The 27,981-nt window shown below is 40.1% G+C and overlaps 2 protein-coding genes across 2 annotated transcripts; one reads left to right on the forward strand and one right to left on the reverse strand.

The window, feature by feature from the left end:
- Nucleotides 1-11,616: 11,616 nt before the first annotated feature.
- LOC129429952 (uncharacterized) lies at nucleotides 11,617-15,451 on the forward strand. Its single transcript, XM_073858828.1, has 7 exons — nucleotides 11,617-13,339; nucleotides 13,468-13,564; nucleotides 13,768-13,869; nucleotides 13,992-14,167; nucleotides 14,401-14,502; nucleotides 14,603-15,226; nucleotides 15,436-15,451. The coding sequence occupies exons 1-7, from the start codon at nucleotides 12,426-12,428 to the stop codon at nucleotides 15,449-15,451; spliced, it is 2,031 nt and encodes a 676-aa protein (XP_073714929.1). The 5' UTR covers nucleotides 11,617-12,425.
- Nucleotides 15,452-15,607: 156 nt separating this feature from the next.
- On the reverse strand, nucleotides 15,608-27,794 carry LOC129429974 (uncharacterized). Its single transcript, XM_073858829.1, has 17 exons — nucleotides 27,611-27,794; nucleotides 26,768-26,808; nucleotides 26,454-26,575; nucleotides 25,666-25,698; nucleotides 25,466-25,555; nucleotides 24,464-24,535; nucleotides 24,273-24,361; nucleotides 20,590-20,692; nucleotides 20,317-20,416; nucleotides 20,174-20,226; nucleotides 19,946-20,030; nucleotides 18,892-19,812; nucleotides 18,388-18,816; nucleotides 17,519-17,573; nucleotides 17,233-17,423; nucleotides 15,958-16,087; nucleotides 15,608-15,864 (listed from the first exon to the last, which is right to left on the reverse strand). Exons 2-17 carry the CDS (start codon nucleotides 26,772-26,774, stop codon nucleotides 15,696-15,698), a joined length of 2,649 nt encoding a protein of 882 aa, XP_073714930.1. The 5' UTR covers nucleotides 26,775-26,808; nucleotides 27,611-27,794; the 3' UTR covers nucleotides 15,608-15,695.
- Between the last annotated feature and the right edge of the window lie 187 nt (nucleotides 27,795-27,981).

Genomic DNA, 27,981 nt, shown 5'->3' on the forward strand with positions numbered 1-27,981 from the left:
AAACACGGATGCTAAAATGAATGAATATACAATTTATTTATATATACAAAATAGGCAAAAACATTGTTAACATTCCAGCAGTCAAAATATTGATAAACAGGTCTCAAATCTATTGTGCTACTGAGTAGTTAATTAAAAAAAATTCCCTAGGAAAATATCCTTTTTTTTGAAACCATCAATAGAAAGTCTGTACTTTAATCCATGTTAATTATTCTTAGATTTTTAATTTTAAAAACAAATTCGACATTTCAACAGCCTAATTGTTTTTACTTAAATAACAAATTCAATTAAAAAATACAAATAAAAGTACATTTATTTGATTAGTCCAAACAATAAGAACCTCGTTCAATGTTAATTTAAGTAACATTTCATTTCCTTTCCAACTTGTAACAAGATGAACATGTGATGGGGTGGTATGATGTGGTAGGGAGGTTCACTGTGACGCGGTGGTTTAAACAAAGACTTTCTCTATATGACCTGCTGGTTTAAACTTTGGTTACAAACTAGGGGAAGGGAAACATTAAAGGGCACATATTATGCCAAGATGTTATATAAGTTTCATGTGGGTCCAGAATGTGTCTGGACCCCACAGTTCATTTATTATAGCATGTCCAAAATGCCCTTGTTTGGTTGGGAGCAAAAGCAAACTGTTTTCATGTACTTTTAAAGCTACTGATCCTCACTCCCCTACCAAAAGAGACAATTAGTGCTTTCGGCAAAATATGTCTGATTTCACTAAGAAGCACTGAGAAAATAACAGACAATGTACAACTCACTAAAGGAAAAAAAACTATGGTAATGCAGTGCTGTCATTCAACCGCCATGGGCGGGGCTTTATCAATGTGACATCACATTACTAATGCTGAGTCCCAATTCACATACTATCCGTCCTAAATAGTATGCAAAACTAGAATTAGTACGTCACAAATCGTAGTATGTTGAAATGAGTATCCCAAAGATACCCGGATGGTCTACTATTTCCGTTAGAATTCGAAGTGCAGATCAATGCACACTCTAATGGCTAATATTGCCCACAACCCATTGCATGCGGGAGGGAGGAGATTAACCACACTGACTTATTTGTAGTAATACTGTGGCTGTACAAATGTTAACTTTATTAGTCCAACCAAAGAAACATGGTTACTGCACTTTTACTATATTAAAAGCATGGTTCAATTTCATCTGGCTATTTTTGAGTTATATACATAAGTATAAAATTAAGTATAAAATACGTTAAACAATAGTTATACTATAAACTTTAAATATTTTGCTTTTAAAATAAGTAGCTTTCGTTACACACATTGCACACATGAACGTCAAAACCAGCCGCCTCACAAACGACCTGCGTTTGGTTTTACGATGATGCTCTGCTTCACACCTCAACTTGGTAGAACACATTGTAAAATGTATTGTGAAAAAAAACAATGAGAAAAAAAGTAAATAAATACCAGATAGTAAATAAATTATATTGGACATAAGTTATAAGAATGAATGAAATATTGTTAACAGTCGTGGTGTGCGTAACTAGGCAACCACGTTTTCGTTCACGTTGCATGACGTCATCGAAGTATGTCCCAGAATGTGCATACTGTTTTGCTTTTCCTCACAAAAACAGTACATACTTTTAGGTCGTAGTATAAGTAGGTGAATTGGGACTCAGCATAAGAAAATTGCCAAAACACATTTATGTCTAAACTCGTTACAAAATGTAACATTGTGTGTGGGTGTAAGGTTTTGTTCTTTGTTTACTTGTATTCTGTGTATTTTTGTTATTTGAACTTGTATTTTGACATCCTGTTCTGTTCTGACTTTTATTTTGATATTCATCATGCCATGTTTCAGTTCACACTTCCTGTCTGTTTTGTATATAAGTCACTTCCTGTTCACCTGTTCCCTGCTGAATATTACATCGCCATCCTGTTAGTATCTGCCTGTTATCTATTAATCTGTTTTTGTACCTGTTATCTGTTCCTGTGTCTGACCTGAGCCTGTTTATCTGGATTTTGCCTGTATTGCCGCCTGCCCTGATATTGTGCCTGTCTTTGGATTCTGATTTTGGATTTACCCTCTGGATTTGTTTGCTGGCCCTTTTTGGGATTTTACATAATAAACACCTTTTACACATGGATTCACCTTTTCATCGCTTTCTTTAAAGCAAACCGTTACAGAATAATCAGCCATAAACCGGAATCCAGCAAAGGTCAGTAATCTCCCACCAGCACTATGAAACCTGTTTTTGCACTACTTGCACTCCGTCAGAACCACCGCTCCATTGAGGATTATGTTCAAGACTTTCTGGAATTATCTAATCAGGTACATTTTGATGAGGACACTCTGAAACCAATTTTTTATAATGCTTTGGATGAATGGTTGTGTTTGTGTATGCCACACGATATGTCTGCCTGGTCCCTGGAACGCTATATAGATTTTGCTTTGTTGCTGTGTGGCTCACCATTCACTGTGGGTGTTGCGGATACACCTCCGGAGAATGTACACAAGCCACCAAGCCATGTCATGCCTGATCTACCCACACCTGTACAAACCATGCCTGTTCCCAAAATGGCCGCCACCATGCTTGCTCCCAAAATGGCCGCCATCCTGCCTGTCCCTAAAATGGCCGCCACCCTGCCTGTTCCCAAAATGGCCGCCATCCTGCCTGTTTCTGCACCTGCACCTGTTTATGAGAGAGCTACAACCATTCCGGCACCTGTTATTCAGAGGGCCATCGTCACCACCACACCTGCACTCATGAGGGCTATTATTCACCCAGCAGATGGACGCCCTGCCTGAACCAACGACCACAGAGGTATGTTTCATTGACTCAATATTGCCTGAATTTGCCATAGCCCTGTGGTGCGTCTGGTCTGCCTTCTGCTCTGTTATTCCCGAGGTTTCTCAAGGCCCTGCATCTGAACCATCCGACTCATCTGACTCATCTGATCCGCCCGGCCCATCTGATCCGCCCGGCCCATCTGATCCGCCCGGCCCATCTGATCCGCCCGGCCCATCTGATCCGCCCGGCCCATCTGATCCGCCCGGCCCATCTGATCCGCCCGGCCCATCTGATCCGCCCGGCCCATCTGATCCGCCCGACTCATCGGATTTGTCTGTCCTGCCTGATTCACCGGTCCCGTCCAATTCATCCGATTCACCTGGCTCAAAGGACTCATCTGGTTCACCATCTGGGACATCGCCACCTTGGACAGTGGAAGCTTTCCCAAGTTTTTTTTGGGGGGGGTAGTACCCGGACACAGGAAGGAGGCAGAGGACACCAAGGCGGAGGCCGAAGTGTGGTCGGACCCTTCCTCTCCTTGTGTTCCAGGTCTATTCCTGCCCCATGATATAGCTCCATGTCTGCCTAATGATCCTGGTCCAAGCCTGCCCCATGACCCAGGTCCGCATCTGCCCCATGACCCAGGTCCGCATCTGCCCCATGACCCAGGTCCGCATCTGCCCCATGACCCAGGTCCGCATCTGCCCCATGACCCAGGCCCGCATCTGCCCCATGACCCAGGCCCGCATCTGCCCCATGACCCAGGCCCGCAACTGCCCCATGACCCAGGCCCGCATCTGCCACATGACCCAGGCCCGCATCTGCCCCATGACCCAGGCCCGCATCTGCCCCATGACCCAGGCCCGCATCTGGCCCATGACCCAGGCCCGCATCTGGCCCATGACCCAGGCCCGCATCTGGCCCATGACCCAGGCCCGCATCTGGCCCATGACCCAGGCCCGCATCTGCCCCATGACCCAGGCCCGCATCTGCCCCATGACCCAGGCCCGCATCTGCCCCATGACCCAGGCCCGCATCTGCCACATGACCCAGGCCCGCATCTGCCACATGACCCAGGCCCGCATCTGCCACATGACCCAGGCCCGCATCTGCCACATGACCCAGGACCTCCCCTGAACTGCCCTGCCTTTGCCAAGAGGTCCTGGCCCGCCCGCCCACCCTCTATTGGACTTTGTAATTTATATGTGTTCTGTTGGGCTCCGGGAGTCGCCCTTTAGAGGGGGGGTTCTGTAAGGTTTTGTTCTGTGTTTACTTGTATTCTGTGTATTTTTGTTATTTGAACTTGTATTTTGACATCCTGTTCTGTTCTGGCTTTTATTTTGATATTCATCATGCCATGTTTCAGTTCACACTTCCTGTCTGTTTTGTATATTCTGTTCACCTGTTCCCTGCTGATTATTACATCGCCATCCTGTTAGTATCTGCCTGTTATCTATTAATCTGTTTTTGTACCTGTTATCTGTTCCTGTGTCTGAACTGAGCCTGTTTATCTGGATTTTGCCTGTATTGCCGCCTGCCCTGATATTGTGCCTGTCTTTGGATTCTGATTTTGGATTTACCCTCTGGATTTGTTTGCTGGCCCTTTTTGGGATTTTACATAATAAACACTTTTTGCACATGGATTCACCTTTTCATCGCTTTCTTTAAAGCAAACCATTACAGTGGGTGGGGGGGTAGTATGTTGTTTATGGGGACTATTAATGCATAATGTAAACAGTGCTATAAACAAACCGAAAAACGTGTCCCCGTAAACTGAACGACTTAAAAAACATACTAAATGGTAATTTTTCATTGATTAAAGACTGCCAACAGGTTTTTGTAAAGGTTGGGGTTAGGGACTGGGATAGGTTAGGGGAATAGAAAGTTCAGTTTATACAGTATAAAATGCATTGTGTCTATGAAATTGTCACCGTAAACCACATACGCCAACGTGTATGTGTGCGTGCGAGTGAGCGAGCAAGCGTGTGAACCTGTGAGCGTGTAATGAAACACAGCAAAAAATGACTGAAAAAAATAAATACAATTAATTATGAAAATCAAGAGTAATACTTAAAATAAGTAAAAATATCTGCCAATGGTGTAAGAAAAATAAGCTTTCTTTTTAAGTTTATTGAAATAAGTTGAAACTCGAATTAAGTTTATTTTTCTTAACCCATTGGCGGTTATTTCACTTATTTTAAGCCTCTTAAATTTTATATTTTTTTCCAGTAAACAAGAATTAAAATCTTAACCCCACTTTGCTCAAGTAAATGTGTCTCAATTTAAGAATACTTAAATATTTATACTGGAAAACAAGACGAAAATAGTCATTTTGCAGTGAAGTTTGACTAGCCTAAAGAATTAGACTACTTACACACATTCTCACATTCAAATGGGACAGGGTGGTTGGTTTGAGCTTCACGGACCCTAACATGAAAAAGCAACAAATAAACAATGTAAAAAATGTCAGTACTTGCCTGCTTTTTTCCTTACCTGCTTTTGTTTTTGGTGACCTGTACAAGGCTCAAATGTTGTCACTTCCACTTTGTGATGTAATTTAAGCAGCTGTACATTATTTATAGAGTGTGTGTCAATGTGTCAAACTGACGGTCAAGCACAAATCATAAAAGATTTACAAAAATAAGGTTAATTTTAAATAAATTTACCTTATCTAAACAGGGACATGCAAATAATCCTGAAAAAAATAAACGTTTGAAGAAAAAACATATACTTATTTGGCTCTTTAAGAATAGTATTTAAAGCCTAAAGTATTTAACTTTAAGCTCTGAAAACACACTTTAGGACATGTGACTTATGCATCTCATCAAACGTATCGCACCCAAATGGCACCCGTTTCGTAGAATTAAGTGCGTCAGGTCAGTTGTCCTGTCACAGCACCCGTACTTGAAATGTCATGCACATGGGAGTTTTCCTTACACAAACATGTTCTCAGGGCAGAAAGAAATATGATTGGTTCACAAAAATGACCAATGAAAATGCAGAGGAGGCGGGTTCAACATTCGAAAAAAGCGCATTTTTGAGTGAGCGTCAGTTAGCAGCACTGGAGTGAGAGGATTACGTGATTACCGTATACATTTTTCAAAAGGTAAGATTTTTTATTTATGTATTTGGTAACCTTGATTTGATATTTTGAGATAAGTTAAGTAAAAATTACATAAATAGTAAGCTAACAGTCAGTAGCACGTTAGCATTATCTTATTTAGCACCAAAAAGACGTGTAAAAAGACATGATTACACATTCTTCAATGGTACAATTTTTTTATTTATGTATTTGGTAACCTTTATTTGATATTTTGAGATAAGTTAAGTAAAAAATACATAAATAGTAAGCTAACAGTCGGTAGCACGTTAGCATTATCTTATTTAGCACCAAAAAGACGTGTAAAAAGACATGATTACACATTCTTCAAAGGAACAATTGTTTTATTTGGTACCCTTGATTTGACATTCTGAGATGATTTAAGTAAAAAATACATAAATAGTAAGCTAACAGTCGTTAGCATGTTAGCATTATCTTATTTAGCACCAACTTGGATGTCGAGCGTTGATCTAAAACTTTTAATCAATGTTTTTGTGTCAGAAAACTGACTAAATACATGATCTGTGGGGTGTTTAAAAGTAAGTTGCTGCAGAGCCACTATTTTGCTTGTATTAATCACAGCTTCTGGTATGTTTGGTGGCGTTAGGTTATGTTGCTGCTCTTAGGGCAGGAAAACTGTGCTGTATTAATCTGAATGTCTGGTGTCCGTGGCGTTAGGTTATGTTGCTGCTCTTAGGGCAGGAAAACTGTGCTGTATTAATCTGAATGTCTGGTGTTCGTGGCTTTAGGTTATGTTGCTGCTCTTAGGGCAGGAAAACTGTGCTGTATTAATCTGAATGTCTGGTGGTCGTGGCGTTAGGGTATGTTGCTGCTCTTAGGGCAGGAAAACTGTGCTGTATTAATCTGAATGTCTGGTGTTCGTGGCGTTAGGGTATGTTGCTGCTCTTAGGGCAGGAAAACTGTGCTGTATCATCAATCTGAATGTCTGGTGTTCGTGGCGTTAGGGTATGTTGCTGCTCTTAGGGCAGGAAAACTGTGCTGTATCAATCTGAATGTCTGGTGTCCGTGGCGTTAGGTTATGTTGCTGCTCTTAGGGCAGGAAAACTGTGCTGTATCAATCTGAATGTCTGGTGTCCGTGGCGTTAGGTTATGTTGCTGCTCTTAGGGCAGGAAAACTTTGCTGTATTAATCTGAATGTCTGGTGTTTGTGGCGTTAGGTTATGTTGCGGCTCTTAGGGCAGGAAAACTGTGCTGTATTAATCTGAATATCTGGTGTTCGTGGCGTTAGGTTATGTTGCTGCTCTTAGGGCAGGAAAACTGTGCTGTATTTATCTGAATGTCTGGTGTCAGTGGCGTTAGGTTATGTTGCTGCTCTTAGGGCAGGAAAACTGTGCTGTATTAATCTGAATGTCTGGTGTTCATGGCGTTAGGTTATGTTGCTGCTCTTAGGGCAGGAAAACTGCTGTATCATCAATCTGAATGTCTGGTGTTTGTGGCATTAGGTTATGTTGCTGCTCTTAGGGCAGGAAAACTGTGCTGTATTAATCTGAACGTCTGGTGTCGGTGGCGTTAGGTTATGTTGCTGCTCTTAGGGCAGGAAAACTGTGCTCTATTAATCGAAACGTCTGGTGTCGGTGGTGTTAGGTTATGTTGCTGCTCTTAGGGCAGGAAAACTGTGCTCTATTAATCGAAACGTCTGGTGTTCGTGGCGTTAGGTTATGTTGCTGCTCTTAGGGCAGGAAAACTGTGCTCTATTAATCTAAACGTCTGGTGTCGGTGGCGTTAGGTTATGATGCTGCTCTTAGGGCAGGAAAACTGTGCTGTATTAATCTGAATGTCTGGTGTCAGTGGCGGTAGATTATGTTGCTGCTCTTAGGGCAGGAAAACTGTGCTGTATCATCAATCTGAATGTCTGGTTTTTGTGGCGTTAGGGTATGTTGCTGCTCTTAGGGCAGGAAAACTGTGCTGTATTAATCTGAATGTCTGGTGTCAGTGGCGTTAGATTATGTTGCTGCTCTTAGGGCAGGAAAACTGTGCTGTATCATCAATCTGAATGCCTGGTGTTTGTGGCGTTAGGTTATGTTGCTGCTCTTAGGGCAGGAAAACTGTGCTGTATTAATCTGAATGTCTGGTGTTCATGGCGTTAGGTTATGTTGCTGCTCTTAGGGCAGGAAAACTGCTGTATCATCAATCTGAATGTCTGGTGTTTGTGGCGTTAGGTTATGTTGCTGCTCTTAGGGCAGGAAAACTGTGCTCTATTAATCGAAACGTCTGGTGTCGGTGGTGTTAGGTTATGTTGCTGCTCTTAGGGCAGGAAAACTGTGCTGTATTAATCTAAACGTCTGGTGTCGGTGGCGTTAGGTTATGATGCTGCTCTTAGGGCAGGAAAACTGTGCTGTATTAATCTGAATGTCTGGTGTTTGTGGCGTTAGGTTATGTTGCTGCTCTTAGGGCAGGAAAACTGTGCTCTATTAATCGAAACGTCTGGTGTCGGTGGTGTTAGGTTATGTTGCTGCTTTTAGGGCAGGAAAACTGTGCTGTATTAATCTAAACGTCTGGTGTCGGTGGCGTTAGGTTATGATGCTGCTCTTAGGGCAGGAAAACTGTGCTGTATTAATCTGAATGTCTGGTGTTTGTGGCTTTAGGTTATGTTGCTGCTCTTAGGGCAGGAAAACTGTGCTGTATTAATCTGAATGTCTGGTGTTTGTGGCGTTAGGTTATGTTGCTGCTCTTAGGGCAGGAAAACTGTGCTCTATTAATCGAAACGTCTGGTGTCGGTGGTGTTAGGTTATGTTGCTGCTTTTAGGGCAGGAAAACTGTGCTGTATTAATCTAAACGTCTGGTGTCGGTGGCGTTAGGTTATGATGCTGCTCTTAGGGCAGGAAAACTGTGCTGTATTAATCTAAACGTCTGGTGTTCGTGGCGTTAGGGTATGTTGCTGCTCTTAGGGCAGGAAAACTGTGCTGTATTAATCTGAATGTCTGGTGTTCATGGCGTTAGGTTATGTTGCTGCTCTTAGGGCAGGAAAACTGTGCTGTATTAATCTGAATGTCTGGTGTTCATTGCGTTAGGTTATGTTGCTGCTCTTAGGGCAGGAAAACTGCTGTATCATCAATCTGAATGTCTGGTGTTTGTGGCGTTAGGTTATGTTGCTGCTCTTAGGGCAGGAAAACTGTGCTCTATTAATCGAAACGTCTGGTGTCGGTGGTGTTAGGTTATGTTGCTGCTCTTAGGGCAGGAAAACTGTGCTGTATTAATCTAAACGTCTGGTGTCGGTGGCGTTAGGTTATGTTGCTGCTCTAAGGGCAGGAAAACTGTGCTGTATTAATCTGAATGTCTGGTGTTCGTGGCGTTAGGTTATGTTGCTGCTCTTAGGGCAGGAAAACTGCTGTATTAATCTGAATGTCTGGTGTTCATGGCGTTAGGTTATGTTGCTGCTCTTAGGGCAGGAAAACTGCTGTATCATCAATCTGAATGTCTGGTGTTTGTGGCGTTAGGTTATGTTGCTGCTCTTAGGGCAGGAAAACTGTGCTGTATTAATCTGAATGTCTGGTGTCCGTGGCGTTAGGTTATGTTGCTGCTCTTAGGGCAGGAAAACTGTGCTGTATTAATCTAAACGTCTGGTGTCGGTGGCGTTAGGTTATGATGCTGCTCTTAGGGCAGGAAAACTGTGCTGTATTAATCTGAATGTCTGGTGTTCGTGGCGTTAGGGTATGTTGCTGCTCTTAGGGCAGGAAAACTGTGCTGTATTAATCTGAATGTCTGGTGTCGGTGGTGTTAGGTTATGTTGCTGCTCTTAGGGCAGGAAAACTGTGCTGTATTAATCTAAACGTCTGGTGTCGGTGGCGTTAGGTTATGATGCTGCTCTTAGGGCAGGAAAACTGTGCTGTATTAATCTGAATGTCTGGTGTTTGTGGCTTTAGGTTATGTTGCTGCTCTTAGGGCAGGAAAACTGTGCTGTATTAATCTAAACGTCTGGTGTCGGTGGCGTTAGGTTATGATGCTGCTCTTAGGGCAGGAAAACTGTGCTGTATTAATCTGAATGTCTGGTGTTTGTGGCTTTAGGTTATGTTGCTGCTCTTAGGGCAGGAAAACTGTGCTGTATTAATCTGAATGTCTGGTGTTTGTGGCGTTAGGTTATGTTGCTGCTCTTAGGGCAGGAAAACTGTGCTCTATTAATCGAAACGTCTGGTGTCGGTGGTGTTAGGTTATGTTGCTGCTTTTAGGGCAGGAAAACTGTGCTGTATTAATCTAAACGTCTGGTGTCGGTGGCGTTAGGTTATGATGCTGCTCTTAGGGCAGGAAAACTGTGCTGTATTAATCTAAACGTCTGGTGTTCGTGGCGTTAGGGTATGTTGCTGCTCTTAGGGCAGGAAAACTGTGCTGTATTAATCTGAATGTCTGGTGTTCATGGCGTTAGGTTATGTTGCTGCTCTTAGGGCAGGAAAACTGTGCTGTATTAATCTGAATGTCTGGTGTTCCTGGCGTTAGGTTATGTTGCTGCTCTTAGGGCAGGAAAACTGCTGTATCATCAATCTGAATGTCTGGTGTTTGTGGCGTTAGGTTATGTTGCTGCTCTTAGGGCAGGAAAACTGTGCTCTATTAATCGAAACGTCTGGTGTCGGTGGTGTTAGGTTATGTTGCTGCTCTTAGGGCAGGAAAACTGTGCTGTATTAATCTAAACGTCTGGTGTCGGTGGCGTTAGGTTATGATGCTGCTCTTAGGGCAGGAAAACTGTGCTGTATTAATCTGAATGTCTGGTGTTCGTGGCGTTAGGGTATGTTGCTGCTCTTAGGGCAGGAAAACTGTGCTGTATTAATCTGAATGTCTGGTGTTCATGGCGTTAGGTTATGTTGCTGCTCTTAGGGCAGGAAAACTGCTGTATCATCAATCTGAATGTCTGGTGTTTGTGGCGTTAGGTTATGTTGCTGCTCTTAGGGCAGGAAAACTGTGCTGTATTAATCTGAATGTCTGGTGTCCGTGGCGTTAGGTTATGTTGCTGCTCTTAGGGCAGGAAAACTGTGCTGTATTAATCTGAATGTCTGGTGTTTGTGGCGTTAGGTTATGATGCTGCTCTTAGGGCAGGAAAACTGTGCTGTATTAATCTGAATGTCTGGTGTTCGTGGCGTTAGGGTATGTTGCTGCTCTTAGGGCAGGAAAACTGTGCTGTATTAATCTGAATGTCTGGTGTTCATGGCGTTAGGTTATGTTGCTGCTCTTAGGGCAGGAAAACTGCTGTATCATCAATCTGAATGTCTGGTGTTTGTGGCGTTAGGTTATGTTGCTGCTCTTAGGGCAGGAAAACTGTGCTGTATTAATCTGAATGTCTGGTGTCCGTGGCGTTAGGTTATGTTGCTGCTCTTAGGGCAGGAAAACTGTGCTGTATTAATCTAAACGTCTGGTGTCGGTGGCGTTAGGTTATGATGCTGCTCTTAGGGCAGGAAAACTGTGCTGTATTAATCTGAATGTCTGGTGTTCGTGGCGTTAGGGTATGTTGCTGCTCTTAGGGCAGGAAAACTGTGCTGTATTAATCTGAATGTCTGGTGTTTGTGGCGTTAGGTTATGTTGCTGCTCATAGGGCAGGAAAACTGTGCTGTATTAATCTGAATGTCTGGTGTCTGTGGTGTTAGGTTATGTTGCTGCTCTTAGGGCAGGAAAACTGTGCTGTATTAATCTAAACGTCTGGTGTCGGTGGTGTTAGGTTATGTTGCTGCTCTTAGGGCAGGAAAACTGTGGTGTATTAATCTAAACGTCTGGTGTCAGTGGCGTTAGGTTATGTTGCTGCTCTTAGGGCAGGAAAACTGTGCTGTATTAATCTAAACGTCTGGTGTTGGTGGCGTTAGGTTATGTTGCTGCTCTTAGGGCAGGAAAACTGTGCTGTATTAAGGCTTGTTGGACTTCATGCGGCGCTGTAAGAACTGACAGCCGGGTGACGTCAAAGTACCGCGAGAACGATTAGAAAAATAATACGAAGTCTAATTTCATCTCGCTCTCAATTAATCTCAATGTCTGGTGTCGGTGGCAATATGTTGCTGCTCTTAGGGCAGGAAACGTCAGGTGTCGGTGGCGTTAGGTTATGTTGCTGCTCTTAGGGCAAGAAAACTGTGCTGTGTTATCTCAGTGTCTGGTTTCAGTGGTGTTGGGTTATGCTGCTGCTCTTAGGGCAGGAAAACTGTGCTGTATTAATCTGAACGTCTGGTGTTCGTGGCGTTAAGTATTAAGGCTTGTTCGACTTCATGTGGCGCTGTAAGAACTGACAGCCGGGTGACGTCAAAGTACCGCGAGAATGATTAGAAAAATAATACAAAGTCTAATTTCATCTCGCCCTCGCGGTACTTTGACTTCATCCGGATGTCTGTTCTTGCGGCGCTGCATGAAGTTGAACAAGCCTTAAATCTTAACATATGGTGTCGGTAGTGTTAGGTTATGTTGCTGCTCTTGGGACTTTTGGGATAGTTCTAGGAATACACCACCAAAATAAAATTGTGTTTTGCTTTTGTAAGATTATGCCTTAATGGTTGTTTTAGATTAAGATATGAAAAGATTGCTTTTAATACTGTTATTTTGTTCTTTAAGAATAGATAAGAAGCAATGGAAAACATTTGGATTAAAGGTGTTAAAAGAAAGCTGAAGAAGGTTACAGATCCTGATGTCATTCAAGAAGTTGTTGTTTTTGAGGAGAAGGAGGACGACTTCATGCAGTCTTATGTCAAGACATTGGAAAATGAAACACAGAACTATTTTAAATTGCCTGTAAGTACACACAAAGACTACTATTATTATTCATGTGAGAGATCAAACAAAGCAACCGGAAGCAGCACAGGACAACCAACCCAAACCAGAGCAAACTCTTGCAGGGCGTATGTGTCTTTCAAGATAATCAAGGATGCTGGATTTACAGGTGCTGTTGTGCACAAAATGCTGAAGCACAGTGGACATAACTTCAATATACAAGAAGAGGGTGTCAAAAACCGTATTGACCCAGAATTACTGGCGTTAATTCAGATGTGGCTTGAGCAAGGATTATCAGTCTCTGAAACACTTCTAAGGAGTGTTGATTGGGCAGGAAGGCATGGACATAAAGACAAACTAAATCGCAGATACTATGTTACACCAGAGGATATAAGAATAATTCAAAAGAGCCTCAATGCACTAATTTTTCCAGATGTAAAAGATTGTATCAGTGTTGATATACTTGCCACCTCAGAGTTAAAGGAGAATATTTGCTTCTATCAACCACTAAGTGATGGACAGCCCTTGATAATTGTAGTACAGACACCTTGGCAAAAACAACTTCTCAAGGAACATCCACATCCAATGGTGTTCATGGATGCCACCTACAGGGGGATCACCTCTTATGGCTATGCATTTTATGCACTTCTTCTAAGTAATAGTATTGGAAGAGGAGTTCCATTTGCATACTTTATCGTAAGTCAGGAATCAACAGCCACACTCACTCTGTGCTTGGAAAAGCTTTCTAGCTGTAATCCTGGATTTCTTCCCCGGTAAGTGCTCTATGGAGTGTTATGTATTATGTTTTCTTTAATTTACTAAATGGTTTGATTTAATTGTTGTGAAATGACATCTGTTTAATTTTCCATCCATGTTGTCGAATAAAACTATTTTTGTGTAGGTCAGTCATGATTGATAGGGACCTGAAAGAGCACAATGCCATTAGACAGATATTTCCATCGGCAAAGATATTCCTTTGTTGGTTTCATGTCCTGCAGGTAGATAAGACAACAATTCAGGCAGCAAATTGCATTTCAACTTACATTTTACATTAATTTAGCATTACTCAAGCAGACATTAAAAACAGTAACATCATCGTTCTATTATAAAATTTAAATATAAGTTGAATAAAATTAATAAAAGTTGTTTAAAAACACAAATACAAATAATGCTAATAGAATCTAAAACCTCTAACACTTAGGCCGTGCATAGGTGGTTGGTCAAACGAGATGGAGGAAACCTGCCAGCGAGCCAGAGAAACATGGTGATTCATGCAATGGTTGCAATGAAGGGGTGTTTAACAGTAAGAACTATACCATAAAATTTTGCCTTGACAAATTTAAGACCTTGAGTCCTTTTACATATTTTCTTTGTGTCTGTTTAGACTGTTGAAAGGTTGTCAATTAAAAAGTTTCTGTTGTTCAGGAAGAGGACTTCATTCACACTTCTGCCACCAAGTGCAAGGAGCTAGATTCCTACCTTGGTAGTACAAACGTATCTACATACTTGAAGAATCAGTGGATTCCTTTGAGGGAGCTGTGGTCCAATTTTGGCAGATCATTCAATCACGAAAATTGTGAAACCAATAACAAGGCAGAAAGGTAAAACATTTAATAGGCCTGTTTATTGTATTAAAATACATGCTTCCTCTCTCAGTGTATTTTTCATTTCACTAGGCATAATTACATTTTTTTTGTAACTATATTAATGTGTACACGCATACTGTACCTAGCATGCCAAATATATGATTCTCTAGTGAATTTCCAGATCATTTTTCAAATTATTTTAGATAGAAGCATTCTATTTCCCTCAAAAATATTAATTATCTTTACAGATTCTTTCTCACAATTAAATATCAGTTCCTGAAAGGAAACGCAAACAGGCGTATTGATCAGCTCCTTGGCCTGCTGTGTGGAGATGTTCACAAATATTACTGGTAAAGTTAACACATTTTTTTAATATTTTGTTTTAAATTATGATTTGTTATTTTACTTTGCATAATTACAATTTATAATAACTGATTGAATAATTTAAAGTTACATGGATGAGCTGGCGGCAAACGGACGAATCAAAGGAGCCAATGCTGATGACTTCTCTAATGTTGTCAAGTCTATGTTTGAGAAGGGTCTGGATTCAAAATGTGAAATTAATAAAGAGGGCACATGTTTTGTTCCACCACATACAAGTACTCAGTCCCACACAGTTGATTTGGTCATGGTGAGATGTGACTGCAAAAGATCCAAATGCGGTTCTTTGTGTAAACACATAGTTTTCTCAAGATTAGTTGCACAGCAACAAGGATTAAATATTCAAGACATAAGGTCTGATCTTGCTAAAAAAATCGTTAATTGTCACTCATATTTCTCAGATGATGAAACCCCAACCGCCCCCCACAGTGACGGCAGTGTAGGGACTACAAGCCACAAAAGTCCAACATCCTGCACATGCACAGCAAATAGCCATTATGAAACATGTGTTTGTATTTTGGTTCACAACATCCTCTACGTTTCACCGACGCCCTGTGAGTTGATTGCGAATCATTCAGATTGCCAGAAAACACCAAATCAAATGCCAAAAGCCAAACTCCAGGCCATGTTAACAGACCTTGTTGAATGGAGCCAATCAGACATGTACACTGAAAACAAGGAGCTGTACAAGATGTTAGAGAGGGCACACAAACTAGTTTTTTCAAACTTCAGCATTCAGTCAAGAAAAAGAAAAATAACTGTCCTGCATGCCTATCGACAACAGATTAAAAAGGCCAGACATGTACTCACCAAGAATTACATTTGTAAAAGAAAAAACAAAAGAAAAAGGCTAAATAAAAATTAAAGAGTTGTCCTTTGTATGTACAATTTATGATCTGCAGATGCAAAAAAATCTGATAAAACAATCTGGGAAAAAATAACTGCTGGTTGCTAATTTCACATTTAATGTTTCTCAAAGGCATTATAAGCAGGCTAGTATGTGTATGTTTGTGTGTGTTAAGTATTTGTTGTACATATTTCTAGCATTTTAAATTGTAAAATAAAACACACAGATAATGTTTTGTATTTTTATTATACTTCTGGATTGTGTACATTAACATTTAAGCATTTGAACAATTCAACAATAAAGTGCAAAAAAGCCTTACTTATCTGTTGAGTCTTTTGATTTTAGTGCTCTCATTTTCTCTTTAAGGCATGAATCAATTAATGAAAAGGTCCCTTTTATAACAGCAGGCCCAAGACCATGTGTTGCCAGATCATATGTTTCCCAATTAGACTCTAAAGCATTCTGTACAGCTTTCAATGTCTTCCTGCAAGTGAAAATTCCAAAAGCCATTTAGTTTAGGATAATTTAATAATTCAGGTTATGTCAAGTTTGGTATGTTTTTTTATTACTAGATTACCTGCATTCTTCTGTTTTGGCCATGGCTGTATGTAAATTCCCCTCTTCCAACAAGGCTTGAGCCACCTTTTTCTGGGGAATGAATTTTGCTGCCAAGTATGTTAAATCACCAGCCAGATCGCTGCATTCATCTAAAATACAGTAATTAGACACAATGTAAATATTTGAAATGATGTCTAATTTGCACACAATACATTAAGTAAAGATCAAGTGTGCAAATATTTTCTGGTTGTGAATTCTGCTTATACAAACATGTCATGGTTAAAGTAACAGATCAGGGGCCTGTTTCAGTAAGGTGGTTCAACAATTCAGAGTTTTGGGTACAGAACAGCTGATCTGAGTTAGTTCAATCGACTCAAAGTAGTTTGACTCAGAGTTAAAGGGATACTCCATCATTTTGTCATATTAAACTGTTATCACCTTTACTAAGAAGAGTTGATACATATACCTCTATCATCTTAGTGGGTGCACGCAAGCGCTGTGGCGTGCGGCGACACTTTGGTAGCACTTAGCTTAGCCCAGTTCATTCAATGATACCAAACAGAGATGAAGCTAGAAGTAACCAAACACATCAAAGTTTTCCCTATTTAAAACAAGTATATAAACGAGTTATACAATCAAATATGATGGCACAAAATAAAACATGGCGCTTTTAAAAGCAAGTTAAAAGGGTAACTATAATGTATGGCGGAATAGCACTTTTGGGAGTACTTCGACTCGCCTGAAAAATCCGCTCCAAGAGGAGAGTGTTACCCCGCCTAGTCGAAGTACTCCCAAAAGTGCTATTCCGCCATACATTATAGTACATTTCTAACTTCATCACTGTTTGATACCCTTGAATGAACTGGGCTAAGCTAAGTGATACCAAAGTGTCGCAGCACGCCACAGCGCTTACGTGCACGCACTAAGAAGATAGAGGTATGTATAGACTCTTCTTAGTTAAGGTAATAACATAGTTTAATTTGACAAAACGATGGAGTATCGCTTAAAGTGCGTGCGCCACGACTATGAAAAGCTATCATCAATGGAGCTCAGATTTTACAATTCACCATGGGAATGGCACATGAAAGAAGTCTGGCTACTTTTCACTAGTGCAACTGGAATTGCTGCTGCAAGTTTACAGCAACTATGAGCATACATAAAAAAATAACAATAACATGTTGCTAGGACACATATTAGAACTTCTAGATCTGAATTACGAGTTAAAACCACAAAACAAGGATACAGGTGTCAGTATGGCCTTTAATAATTACTAAGACTGCTAGTCTGTTTTTACCTTCACAAAGTTTTGAGCACTGTGAAGTTAACTTTGTGCGCTTTGAGGGCGTCACCTCCAACTCCACCAACTTCTCTGTAATTTTCTGTTTTTGGCCCTTGGCCTTCCGTAGGTAAGCCACTACTGTGTTTGCGGAGTAGCATTCTGGTAGGGAGCATCTCCTTTGCAGTTCTTCTGATGTAACCAGGTATCTGAAACATTAAATTACATAGATTATAATTGAATAGGTTTAAAATGTAATCTTTAAAAAAACATCTTTAGATGTGTCTACCTATAAAAAGTCTACCTTTTTGCTTGGTTAAAGTCCGAAACCTTCAAAACACTTTCCACCAGAAATCCCCCTGGAAGGACAGAAAAAAGAATAGTAAAAGTATGCAATGGAAACTAAAGGTAGGCTACTATAAAAATAATATGTTCCTTATTCTTCATCCTGATTTATTTGACCCCTTCTTACAGACCATTTACCAGTATTTTTATTTTGTGACCTAGCAAAAACACAGCTAAATTTTTTTTTGTGATTTACTGTGTTAAGTAAGGAATAATTAACAACGGGAGATTGAATAATAATAAAAATGATGCACACCCAAGGTGGTAATTCAGCACAGCTTAACATTGGTTTCATTCCTAACCCTTCAACACAAGATTTAGATTTACAGTATAGATGTATCTGTTTTTCCTGAAGATTGTTAAGATAGATGAGGATTCATTAAGTGCTGGGCAGAAAGTGAATGACAGTGCAGTATTATGGCTACAGTGTGTTTTAAATATTTCATTGCTTTCTTTAAAATGTCTCAAAGTCATGACTGTTTACAACACACTTGGCATCACATTCGTGATTTAATCTAAAATTACACTTTTCGTATCAATCCACAATCATAATTAAAGCACTTTAATTGAGCGTGACCAGCGCAGCAAAAATAAAGCCGACACCAAAACGATCGCAGTACTACTGCTTCAGTGACGCTCCTGCTACGCGAAGACGTGGTGCTCACACATGCGGTGTTTAAGACATTTGACAAGTTAGGTGTGGTTTACAGAAAAATAATCAACATCCATGGAACATTTTTCAGCCAATCAGAATAAAGGATTCAACAGGATTTCCACAAACCTTTAAGGAAATTGTTCATTTGTCAAAGTTTCAACTTAGAACTTTACCTGTCTTATCTTGGATTTGCCCTGTGCTATTTTTTCCCTCAACTCCTGCACTCTGTCTTATGCTGTCTTGTTCCTCAAGTCCAGTGGTGTTGGGAAAACTTTCTCCTGTGCTGTGTTGTCCCTCATTTCTGGTGTTGGGGTTACTTTCTTCTGTGCTGTCTTGTCCCTCATTTCTGGTGTTGGGGTTACTTTCTCCTGTGGTGTCTTGTCTCTCATTTCTGGTGTTGGGGTTACTTTCTCCTGTGCTGTCTTGTCCCTCATTTCTGGTGTTTGAGTTACTTTCTCCTGTGCTGTCTTGGCCCTCATTTCTTGTGTTGGGGTTACTGTCTCCTGTTCTGTATTGTCCATCATTTCTGGTGTTGGGGTTACTTTCTCCTGTGCTGTCTTGTCCCTCATTTCTGGTGTTGGGGTTACTTTCTCCTGTGCTGTCTTTTCGCTCATTACTGGTGTAGGGTATACTTTATCATGTGCTGTCTTGTCCATCATTTCTGGTGTTGGGGTTACTTTCTCCTGTGCTGTCTTGTCCCTCATTTCTGGTGTTGGGGTTACTTTCTCCTTTGCTGTCTTGTCCCTCATTTCTGGTGTTGGGGTTACTTTCTCCTGTGCTGTCTTGTCCCTCATTTCTGGTGTTTGAGTTACTTTCTCCTGTGCTGTGTTGTCCCTCATTTCTGGTGTTGGGGTTACTTTCTTCTGTGCTGTCTTGTCCCTCATTTCTGGTGTTGGGGTTACTTTCTCCTGTGGTGTCTTGTCTCTCATTTCTGGTGTTGGGGTTACTTTCTCCTGTGCTGTCTTGTCCCTCATTTCTGGTGTTTGAGTTACTTTCTCCTGTGCTGTCTTGTCTCTCATTTCTGGTGTTGGGGTTACTTTCTCCCGTGCTGTCTTGTCCATCATTTCTGGTGTTGGGGTTACTTTCTCCTGTGGTGTCTTGTCCATCATTTCTGGTGTTGGGGTTACTTTCTCCTGTGCTGTCTTGTCCCTCATTTCTGGTGTTGTGGTTACTTTCTCCTGTGCTGTCTTGTCCATCATTTCTGGTGTTGGGGTTACTTTCTCCTGTGCTGTCTTGTCCCTCATTTCTGGTGTTGGGGTTACTTTCTCCTTTGCTGTCTCGTCCCTCATTTCTGGTGTTGGGGTTACTTTCTCCTGTGCTGTCTTGTCCCTCATTTCTGGTGTTTGAGTTACTTTCTCCTGTGCTGTCTTGTCCCTCATTTCTGGTGTTTGAGTTACGTTCTCCTGTGGTGTCTTGTCCCTCATTTTTGGTGTTGGGGTTACTTACTCCTGAGCTGTCTTGTCCCTCATGTCTAGAGTTTGTGTTGCTTTCTCCTAAGCTATGTTGTTCCTCCGGTCTTGTGTTCTTTGGGTTGCTTTGTCCTGAGCTGTCTTGCCCTTCGATTCTGGTTCTGTTTGGGATAATTTCTCCTGCGCTGTCTTCTCAAAGAATTTGTTTATTAGTAAGAATTTTACAATCCATTAATCTCTCAGGATGTAAAATGCATCTATGCAAAATAAAATGTTTACTTGATAATGTTGCAAAAGGGTAAGTTGTTCATAATTTAACTACCTTTGCAAAAAATGCACCTGGCATCCTCTTGATTTCCAGGTAGACATTTTGTATGAATACGTACTGAACAAGTTGAACATTTTTCCTATAAAGATCATTTCCATAAAAATGGTTAAATCAAGATTTCCCTAACTGAATCAAATGCTTCAAAAACACACAAGGCAGAAACAAACAAATACAAAACTTGATTACTTTTTTCTAAATTAAAATGTCATTTACATCACTTACCTGGATCTTTCTAGATGCCATCCTGTGACAAATACCACAAATACCAGACCTATCTAAAGTAACAGGACACACGCTAGCTGTGATAATACTCTTTCAACATGATCTAACCAATAAGAAACTCTGAATATGTGCATGGAACTTACCAAGTGAACTGAATAGAAATATCCCCAGTCGTTCTCTCTCCTGCAGTACAGGCGAGCATGCAAGATAGCCCCTTGTGTCACCTAAAAAAGCCTCAGCAAACTTCAGAAGTTCCAAAAAAAAAAAGAAAACATAATAGCAACAAAAGTACATAAGCTTAGCTCAACTTCTAAAACAAGCTTCACTTATTTATTAGGGTACGAACAATTAAGAACAGTGTTGTAATTCTTAAAACATTTGTTGTATCTGTAGCTGTTGTTAAAAAATTTTTTTACCACTGCTGTAAAAACGCCACATGAAATAGTGTCATTCTGAAGGGTATGGTTCCTCTTTGTTCTTTTCCACGGTCCCCGGTAGCCTTTTGATGCAGCAAATATGCTAAAATGTAAGTCACAGTAAGTTAAAATATGTTAAGTTGACATTCCATAGCAAAGGTTTATGTAGATATAGATACAGCGGGGAAAATAAATATTTGACACATCAGCATCCTCTTCAACAAGGGTATTTCTAAGTAGCCTGGTCCAACCAGACTCTCGTACATTCATTTCATTTGTACAGAGAGTCTGGCCACGTTCCATTGCAAAGCGTTACTTCCGTTAAGGAGGGTCCTCTGTTGAAGTTAAAAACTATTGGATCTGCCCAGAGTCACTCAGAATCTGCCATAGCCAATCGCTAACGTGTAGTCGTGACGTATATCATGCGCCGAAACCGACCGGAAACAACAAGCCAGAATGATTAGACCAACAAAACTTAGCAAACATTGTTCTTGCTCCGGCTTTAACTTCTGTATATTCGGCAGTTTTGCATCAATGGACTGAATAGCTTTTCTCATGTCTTTCTCCGCTGCCATTACTGAACTACAACTGACGCACAACCTCAACGTCATTGTTCTTAGCCACTCCCCTCTGTTCGCTGATTGGACCTGCAGATTTTTGCAGGAGAAAATGAAACTCTACACAGCAGTCCCAGACGTACTTCTGAAGCTAAATGAAAATTAAGCGGAAGCACGTAGGAGGGCGGAGCCAAACAAATTTTTAAGTGGGCTATTGACACAAAACTTCCACCAGATGTAGCCATCAAGCCAAACACCGAATTCATACAAGAAATCAGAACATCTAAGTATACAAGTTGATTCAAAATAAATGAAATGACACAGGGAATAAGTGTTGAACACGAAGAGAACAAGGTGCAAAATGGCATAGAAAGTCAGGAGATCACCTGAAATATGCCAGTACTGAGAGAGAAAACCTGCCCCCAAACAGTACTAACTGATATCAGCTGCTTTAGTCCTAACTGATGGCCTATAAAGGCTTCTCATTACCCAGGAGGTAGAGCCCTGCAAGCCCGTCGGGGCCCGACAGGCTAAGCCTATTTGGGCCGGGCTCGGGCCGTTTTTTTTTTTACAGACCGGGCTCGGGTCGGGCTTATTTTAGCGTCTCTCCTCATTGTGTGTGTGTGTGTTTGCGTGTGTAGCAGAGACAGCGCGCATCTGAGGCTATGTTTACATTAATGTTCCTTTAAAACGTTACTTTTGCTATGTTACGCCTTTCATTTACACATCACCCGTTTCGACCCTCATAAACGGATTTGTTTGCAAAAACTGCAGACCCTGTTTAGTTTGAGAACTCAGACTGCGCTGAGTGTAAATAAACGTAGATGGAATCTTATGTAAACGAACAGCTCATGTTAATGTGACAGCACATCATTTTCAAAGTAAAAATTATTTTTATTCAGGTAATGGTTTGCAACGGAGGTTTTGCCAAAAATAGTAAACATCTACCAACCAGCTATTATAAACGCTATCAGATTGTTTTATGTATCCTTATAGATAATGTCTGTTTTATATTTATGTTTGAGTATTGTTGGGTTTGAATATTCTTGTGTTGTTTATGTTTTGTTTAAATTTAGTTAGCTTATTACGAAAGATAGACCGTTATTTTAAACGCCATATAGGGCATTGTAAAAGTCAATTTAAATGGAGAATTGTAATGGGTCAGACATTATTTTCTAGTTTAATTTAAGTTTTTCTTGCTACTTGAAAATGAATTTCGTTTCATATAATTTGTCTCTAAATTTTAATGGATGTTTTGTTGATAAGTTTTGTGAATATAAATTAATAAAAACAAAAAATCAATGTCATATTAATATTTAATGCTTGTTTAGCCGATTGCGCTTTTTGCTATTTATGCGTTGCTAGCGGAGGACGTGCACGGACCTCACACACTTTTAAAAATTAACGTCATACTAATTTTTATTAATTAATTGCACACTGAACAGCAACAGGTAAGGGAAGATAAGTTATTTGGTGTTTTTCTGAAGAATACAGTCAGTTTGTACAAACATTTTTAAATGGACTATAAGATCATAAATATGAACTGTGAACAATGAACTATTATAACTCCCTACATTAAAGCAATAAGCATTTCTGTAGGCTAAAGCTATACTTCACCTCTTATTATGTTTGAGAAGGCGCCTCCAAGAGAGAGAGAGCGCGCGCATCAAAGAGCGCGTGCGTCAGAGAGAGCTTAAAAGTGATTGATATTGGTCTCGGGTCAGGTCGGGTTGGGCTGAAAAAATTGCAGACATTGTCGGGCTGGGGTAGGGTCGGGCTTGAACACTTCGGGCCAGGGCCGGGTTAGGGCTGGAGTTTTTGGCCCGTGCAGGGCTCTACCAGGAGGCACACAGGAAAGACTTTATGATGGGGAAAAGCAATGAACTCTCTCAAGATCTTCGTAATCTTAAATTGAAAAGCATTTTAATGGGAATGGTAATAGGCGCATTTCCAGAATGCTGAATGTTCCTGTGACCACTGTGGGGGCCATTATCCGGAAATAGAAAGAGCATCAGTTCACAATAAACCGGCCACGATCAGGTGCTCTACGTAAGATCCCTGTCTGAGGAGTCCAAAGAATAATCTGGAGAGTTCTCCAAGAGCCAAGAACCACTCCTTGCATTAGTAGGTACTGTTGTTTAAAAGAAAAGTATAAGCAATGCACTGAACCGCCACAGCATCCATGCACGCTCACCACGCAAGACTCCATTGCTGAACAAAAAGCATGCTGAGGCTCAGTTAAAGTTTGTGAAAGAGCATCTGGAGAAGCCTGAGGATTATTGGGAGACTATATAGTCAGATGAAAGCAAAATGTAACTTTTTGGCAGTCATTCTACACACCCTGTTTGGAGAAGAAATGGCACTGCCCACCACCCCAAGGACACTATCCCAACAGTTAAGTTTGGGGGTGGAAGCATCATGGTTCGGGCTGCTTTTCAGCAAGGGGTACTGGCAGACTTCATATTATTAATGGCATGACGAATGGAGAAATGTACCGGGACATTCTGGACAAAAATCTGCTGCCATCTACCAGAAAGCTGAAAATGAAAAGAGGGTGGACATTTCAGTGTGATCCCATGATCACAATGATCCCAAACACAAGGTCAAGGAAAGAATGAAGTGGTTTCAAAGAAAGAAAATCAAATCCCATAGAAAATCTATGGAGAGAACTGAAGATCAAAGTTCATAAAAGAAGCCCAATGAACCTTCAAGATTTAAAGAGCATTTGTGTGGAAGAAAGGGCCAGAAACACTCCTGAGCAATGCAGACGACTGGTCTCTCCATACAAGATGTGTCTAGAAGCTGTAATCACCGATAAAGGCTTTTCTACAAAGTATTAAATAAAGTGTGTTCAATAATTATTCCCTGGGTCATTTCACATTATTTATTTGGACTCAACTTCTATAATTAAATTTTCTGATTTCTTTTTATGAATTCAATATTTGGCTTGATGGGTACATCTGGGAAAATTTTGTGTCAATAGCTCACTTAGAAATCCCCTTAATGATAAAAATGCTGATGTGTCAAATACTTATTTTCAGATGGATAGATGGATGGATGGATGGATAGATGGATGGATGGATGGATGGATGGATGGATGGATGGATGGAATATTTTTAGTTGTACCTCCAATTTTCTGCTAATTTGTAGTACTGTTCATCTTCTTCCCCCAGTGAATTTAAGTAAGTAATAGTATGATCAACAATACTGCAGTGCTAAAAAAATATATTATATAAAAACAGCAAAATAGAAAACGGGGCCAATGTTTATTGTGCACATTACTACTCGCAGCAAAATCTCATTAATAAGTAACTTACAAAAAAGGTCCAGTGATTCCCACACTCCAGATAGGGACCGATGATCTCCTTTATGTTTTCAAAGATGTTCCTCTGAACAGGAGAGAAAATTAATTAATCTAAAGTATAACATATCAATAAAACAAGGGAATGAGACAAGCAAGTAATGTTTACCTAAACACTACAGGTCAGAAGTTTAGGATCACTCTAAAAAAATGTTTTTAAATCTAAAGTTTTGTTTCAAAGTTTGAAATGACTTGTTGACAAAAATAGAGTCCAAAATACATGGACATTTCTTTAATTCTGTTCAAAAAGCTAGTATTTTTCATACAATTTACTCTCTTTAGCACTGTTTTCATTGTCCTAAAAACAGGCTGATGTCTTCCTTGTTCTATGAAGTCCCTCCTTCAAAAATACGTAATGAGTTCTGATTGTGTAGCTTGTTTAGTGTGTTGTGATTTGACAGCAGCTTAGCCAGAGCTGTTTGATCTTAGCTGGCGACTGACATATTCCTGTGGGCGGAGCTTAGTCAAAAGCTCCTATATTGACGTCATTCAACCGGGAAGTAGAGGGCTTTAGTCCAAACCGGCCTACACACTAAATAAACTTTGAAAAATGGGATCAGGAAAAACGGGACCTTTAAGAAGATTTATAGTTTCGGGCAGTCGTAGCCTAAGGGTTAAGTAGTCTGACCTCTCACTCAAAGGTCGCTGATTCGATTCCTAGTGACTGAGGTGCCCTTGCTTACTCCCAGTTGCTCCCTGAACACTGCAGTGATGGCGGCCCCATGTCTTGGTGTATGTGTGTTAACTATTTGCGGTGTAAGTGTTCCCATTTATTGTGGATGGCTTAAATGCAGATGTCACTTTCACAATTGTGATATTCCATTGTTTTGACAGGTTTACTATTATGCTAAAATTTCTAAATGACAAAAAATGTAAATAAACTGAATAAATGATCCTAAACTTTGCTTGGTTAACCCAGTTAGAACAGGGAATTAACTTTTGTAGGAGTAATTCTTACCTTGGTAAAGTAACGGCTCCTTGCTCTTGGTTTCCCTTCCAGAATATCAGTCAGGGTGTGGGTATTAATAGCCAGAACATCAGGTTGCCTCTAAATGATTAATAAATATTACATGATATTGATATTTATATTGAGTGCTAAAAATCTTTTAAACACACACACAGACACACACACACATCCAGTATTAATGTGTTAGTTACCATGCTGAACAGGTGAAACAAGGCATCCATGACCTGACAAAGAGCATTGATGAAAGAAAAAAAACTTAGGAAAAGTGGGAATGGCATTCCAATAAGGACAAGTTCGGTATTTTACACTTAAAGCCCTGTTTTCAGATTGTTTATTGACTGAAACTTGGACATATGCGGCTGCCAACAGGTTTTATCATAGTTTTTGCCAACTCCATTGACTTGTATTAGATGTGCTGTGAGGTACGGTATTACTCCACGCCGGGAACTTTGTTTCTATTCTTGCAATTGGCAATGGCAACCACCACCTGGGCTGGAGTGTCTACTATTCAAGCTCTAAGCGGAAGGATGTATGGGTGTGAAGCGTTTGGAAAAATAGGTCCACAAGTTAACAACGAATGGTAAAACAGCTGTTGGAAACCATCTTTTGCAGCGATTTTTGTGTGAGCATATCAGTGAACACCCTTGACCACCACTCGGTGAGTTTTACGTCTTTGTAAACAAAAGTTTAATGCATTTTTGGAAGTATTGTTCCAGTGCACCTATGCACCCATTGGAGAGGTGTGAGGTGAAACAACAAACACCCGAAAATTCTCGGGGCAGCCGCATATGTCGAAATTTCAGTCAAAACCGTTCTATTTCATCATAAACAATCTGAAAACAGGGCTTTAAGTGTAAAATACCGAGCTTGTCCTTTAAACACTAAAAAGTGTATCTGACAAGTATATCCAAAGTAACTTCCATGCATTAAAGTTTATTTTCATATAGAAACAGAAGTTATAAAACAATAGAAATTTTACCTCATCAGACACTTTGTTGTTGTCTATTAGTGATTCAAAACTTTTCACATAAAGTGGATAAGGACCAATTTGTCCAATTTTGGATTCTCTATGTAGTCCTTCTGACTTCATAATTTTTAAGACTGCATAAGTAAAAAATGGTGAAACAATATGCTCAACATATACATAAACAAAATGGTGAAACAATATGCTCAACATATACATAAACATACAGAACAGGTCTACTGTCATACATCAATTGGAAAGACATTTTTTATTGTGTAAATGGTATTCCATGAAAAGCACACCACATAATTAAAAAGTGTTATGCTTACCATTCATTTTTCTCCAAAAGAAATTCCCCTTGAAGAGAGGGCTATAAGTTGACATAATGACAATATATTAACACATCACAAATATTAACACAGGTGTTAAAAGTTCGTACTATAATTGGTACTTTGTTAATGAACAATTACAGAAGTTTGTCTTTGGCAGCTAAGAGCAATAACATAACACCACATCAGACATTCAGATTAATACAGCACAGCTTTCCTGCCCCAAGAGCAGCAACATAACCTAACGCCACCAAACATACCAGAAGCTGTGATTAATACAAGCAAAATAGTGGCTCTGCAGCAACTTACTTTTAAACACCCCACAGATCATGTATTTAGTCAGTTTTCTGACACAAAAACATTGATTAAAAGTTTTAGATCAACGCTCGACATCCAAGTTGGTGCAAAATAAGATAATGCTAACATGCTAACGACTGTTAGCTTACTATTTATGTATTTTTTACTTAAATTATCTCAAAATGTCAAATCAAGGGTACCAAATAAAAAAATTGTTCCTTTGAAGAATGTGTAATCATGTCTTTTTACACGTCTTTTTGGTGCTAAATAAGATAATGCTAACGTGCTACCGACTGTTAGCTTACTATTTATGTATTTTTTTACTTAACTTATCTCAAAATATCAAATCAAGGTTACCAAATACATAAATAAAAAAATTGTACCATTGAAGAATGTGTAATCATGTCTTTTTACACGTCTTTTTGGTGCTAAATAAGATAATGCTAACGTGCTACCGACTGTTAGCTTACTATTTATGTATTTTTTACTTAACTTATCTCAAAATATCAAATCAAGGTTACCAAATACATAAATAAAAAATCTTACCTTTTGAAAAATGTATACGGTAATCACTTAATCCTCTCACTCCAGTGCTGCTAACTGACGCTCACTCAAAAATGCGCTTTTTTCGAATGTTGAACCCGCCTCCTCTGCATTTTCATTGGTCATTTTTGTGAACCAATCATATTTCTTTCTGCCCTGAGAACATGTTTGTGTAAGGAAAACTCCCATGTGCAAATGTCATTCACAGTCATATATACATGTCGCCTTGGGGCTCTGAGCATGCGTCAAAACCGCCGCCTTCTTACAGGGGTCTTGTCATAGGAAGTATCTAGGTAAAGCTGCTATCTCCGTCTGTACTTCGAATTCATGGACGATGCCGGAATTTTGTGCTGCGTATGGATGTTAGGGCTACT

Source organism: Misgurnus anguillicaudatus, chromosome 21 (assembly GCF_027580225.2).
Source record: "Misgurnus anguillicaudatus chromosome 21, ASM2758022v2, whole genome shotgun sequence".
Classification (NCBI taxonomy): domain Eukaryota; kingdom Metazoa; phylum Chordata; class Actinopteri; order Cypriniformes; family Cobitidae; genus Misgurnus; species Misgurnus anguillicaudatus.